The 2,523-nt window shown below is 48.7% G+C and overlaps 1 protein-coding gene across 2 annotated transcripts in view; it reads right to left on the bottom strand.

Annotated features, from left to right (window-relative positions):
• Positions 1-2,523, bottom strand: part of Pex6 (peroxisomal biogenesis factor 6) — a 16,750-nt gene that overhangs the window by 9,199 nt on the left and 5,028 nt on the right. For both annotated transcript variants that reach the window (XM_004624420.2, XM_023719815.1), the window contains exons 2-3: positions 1,834-1,997; positions 1,064-1,147 (exon numbers count right to left, since the gene is read on the bottom strand). In XM_004624420.2, coding sequence (XP_004624477.1) covers positions 1,064-1,147; positions 1,834-1,997 — 248 coding nt within the window. The remainder of the gene's footprint in view (positions 1-1,063; positions 1,148-1,833; positions 1,998-2,523) is intronic.

The following is a 2,523-nucleotide window of genomic DNA, read 5'->3' as shown; positions in this document are numbered from 1 at the left end:
TGGCCACACACACACACACACACACAAATAAAATTAAAAATAAAATAAAATAAAATAAAAGTATTTACTGTTTCACTTTACACAAGACTACCACACAGTCTGAGGATAAGCGCTGCCCAGAGCCAGCAGGCAATTTAGAGCACCGCTGGTGGCAGAACACAAAAGGTCTTGCATACTCAGCGACAGCCCTAAGAAGTGCTGGGTTTTTTATTCTGCTTTTTTTTAGTACAGGGTCTACAGGGTCTTACTATGTAGATCTGACTCATAGTGATTCTGTTTTTGGCCTCCCAAGTGCTGGGATTACAAGGCATGCGCCACCATGTCCAGTTTCAATCACCATCTCAGGACCGGGGAAAAAACTCAGTAGGATAAGCGCTTGCCTGGCAAGTGCAGGGTCCTGAGTTCAATCCCCGGTTCTTCAAAATGAATAAATAAATAAAAGCATGGCATCAATCACCATCTCAGTGTGCCCTGGGGGCGGGGATGGCATGGCAAGCCTGGGACTGAACCCCGGTCACTGTGCTCTGCCTAAGCAGGCACTTTAGTCCATTGAGCTATCTGGCCATACTTGTTTTTCAGACAGGGTCTCACTATGCAGTTTGGGCTGGCTTTGTGCTCACCTTCTGTAGGTGTGCGCCACCACACTTGACTCAGGCAATGTTTCTTTTTTGGGGGTGTGTGGGGGTTATACCAGTAACCGAACTCAGGACCTTGTGCTTGCCAGGAAGGCACTGTGCTGCTGAGCTATGTATAACCCGGCCTCCAGGAAGTGGGTCTTAATTTTCTTCACTCATGTACCTGTTTGGGAACTGGAAAAATTTATTTTTCTCCCCAGAACAACATATACAGCAACAGTGGAATATTCTTTTTTTGGCAGAACCTGGGATTGAACTCAGGCCCTTGCACTTGCCAGGGAAGCACTTATTCCACTGAGCCATCTCCCCAGCCCTTAACAGTGAAATATTCTTAGGCACAAAACTACTCCATAAAATTTGGGAGGGAGACAATCTAGAATTGCACCAGGGAGCAAATCTCAGGGATGGGACAGGAGGAAGAGGCGTACCTGGGCAATCTCTCCAGACTTCCTTCCAGAGTCTCTACTTGCCCAGCTGTTGGCACACACAGAACATCGCCTTCCTGGACCACCCTGCAACACAGCAGTTTCTGGGTCAGCTCCCGCGAGGCTGTGCCCAACCCCTTCCCCTTCCTTGGTGCAGACTCCTCTGTAGGGGTCTGTCTACTGTGCACCCAGAGTCCCCAAAGTGGTCCAGGAACCAGGGAGACTCAGACTAAGCTGGGGAAAGGTGAGGACTACAAAGACCAATGAGACACAGAAAACCGGGTCTTCCGGAGTGTGCTCGCTTGCTGTCACATTCTCTTCCCTCTCTCTCCTTGTATCCCTCCCTCCCTCTCTTTCTCCTGCATGCTCTTTTATTGCTTTATTTTTTGCCCCTACCCCTTCGTGGTACTGGCGATCCAACCCAAAGGCTCTGTGCCCTATACCTTCAGCACTTTTTATTTTTTTAATTTTGAGACAAGATCTAAGTTGCTCAGAAAAATCTTGAACTCAAAATCCTCCTCTGTAGGGATCTGTCTCAGCCTCCTAAGCACTGGGATTACAAGGGTGTGCCCATGGACCTTGTGGAGTCCTCTCTGATTAAACACATTTCTCAGTTTAGAAGGTCGACCTCTGTGTTCAGCTATCTGCGTTTGCCTGACCCACAAGGAGATCCTAGGTGAAACACTGCCTAACTGTGGGGCTCCTGGATCTGAGGCCTGAGACAGGAGTGAGGAGGAGGAGATGCCATCTTCCCAAGGGGGAGGGCAGCGAACCTGGGCGTCTGAAAGTGCCGATAAAGAATCTGGTCATAATTTCCACTAGTGCTGTAGTGGGGAGAGGACACAATTTCGATGTGTAACTCTCTGGCAAATGGAGGCCCAGGCAGCAATGAGCAGCTTCCTTTGTCTTCAGGGATGACGGAGCCTTCCGTGTATCTCTATCAGAGAAATAATCACCACCTTAGAACCTTCTCCTGAAGAGTCGGATGGACCCTTCCGGTAACCACAAAGTATGGCCTGAGGCAACACAACCTCCATCTTTTTTTTTTTTTTTTAATGTATTTGGTACAGTGTCTCACCACATGGCTTGAGCTCATATGTAGTGAACCTCCTGTTTTCAGCCTCCCCAGCGCTGGGACCGCGGGTGTGCGGTGTTGGTGGCCGGCTCAACACAACCAGAGGCAGAGCTGGTGCGGCATGCGGTACCGGGACTGGAACACTGGTCCCTGCGCTTGCCTAAGCAGGCAATTAGTCTGCTGAGCTATCTTGCTGGCCCTCAGAACCTCTATCTTTCTAGAAAGCCCATACCTCTTACTCCAACACATGGGTGGTCAACCTTCTGGCCTATGTGGGCAGCACTGAGCAAAAAGGAATTATCTTGGGCTACTCATAGATTATGTAATGTAATTATATATATATTAATTATACACATACGAACGCACACACACACACACACACACACAA

This window comes from Octodon degus, unplaced genomic scaffold (assembly GCF_000260255.1).
Source record: "Octodon degus isolate 3935 unplaced genomic scaffold, OctDeg1.0 scaffold00005, whole genome shotgun sequence".
NCBI lineage: Eukaryota > Metazoa > Chordata > Mammalia > Rodentia > Octodontidae > Octodon > Octodon degus.
The sequence above is the reverse complement of the archived record's forward strand: the minus strand, read 5'-3'. Positions and strand labels throughout refer to the sequence as shown.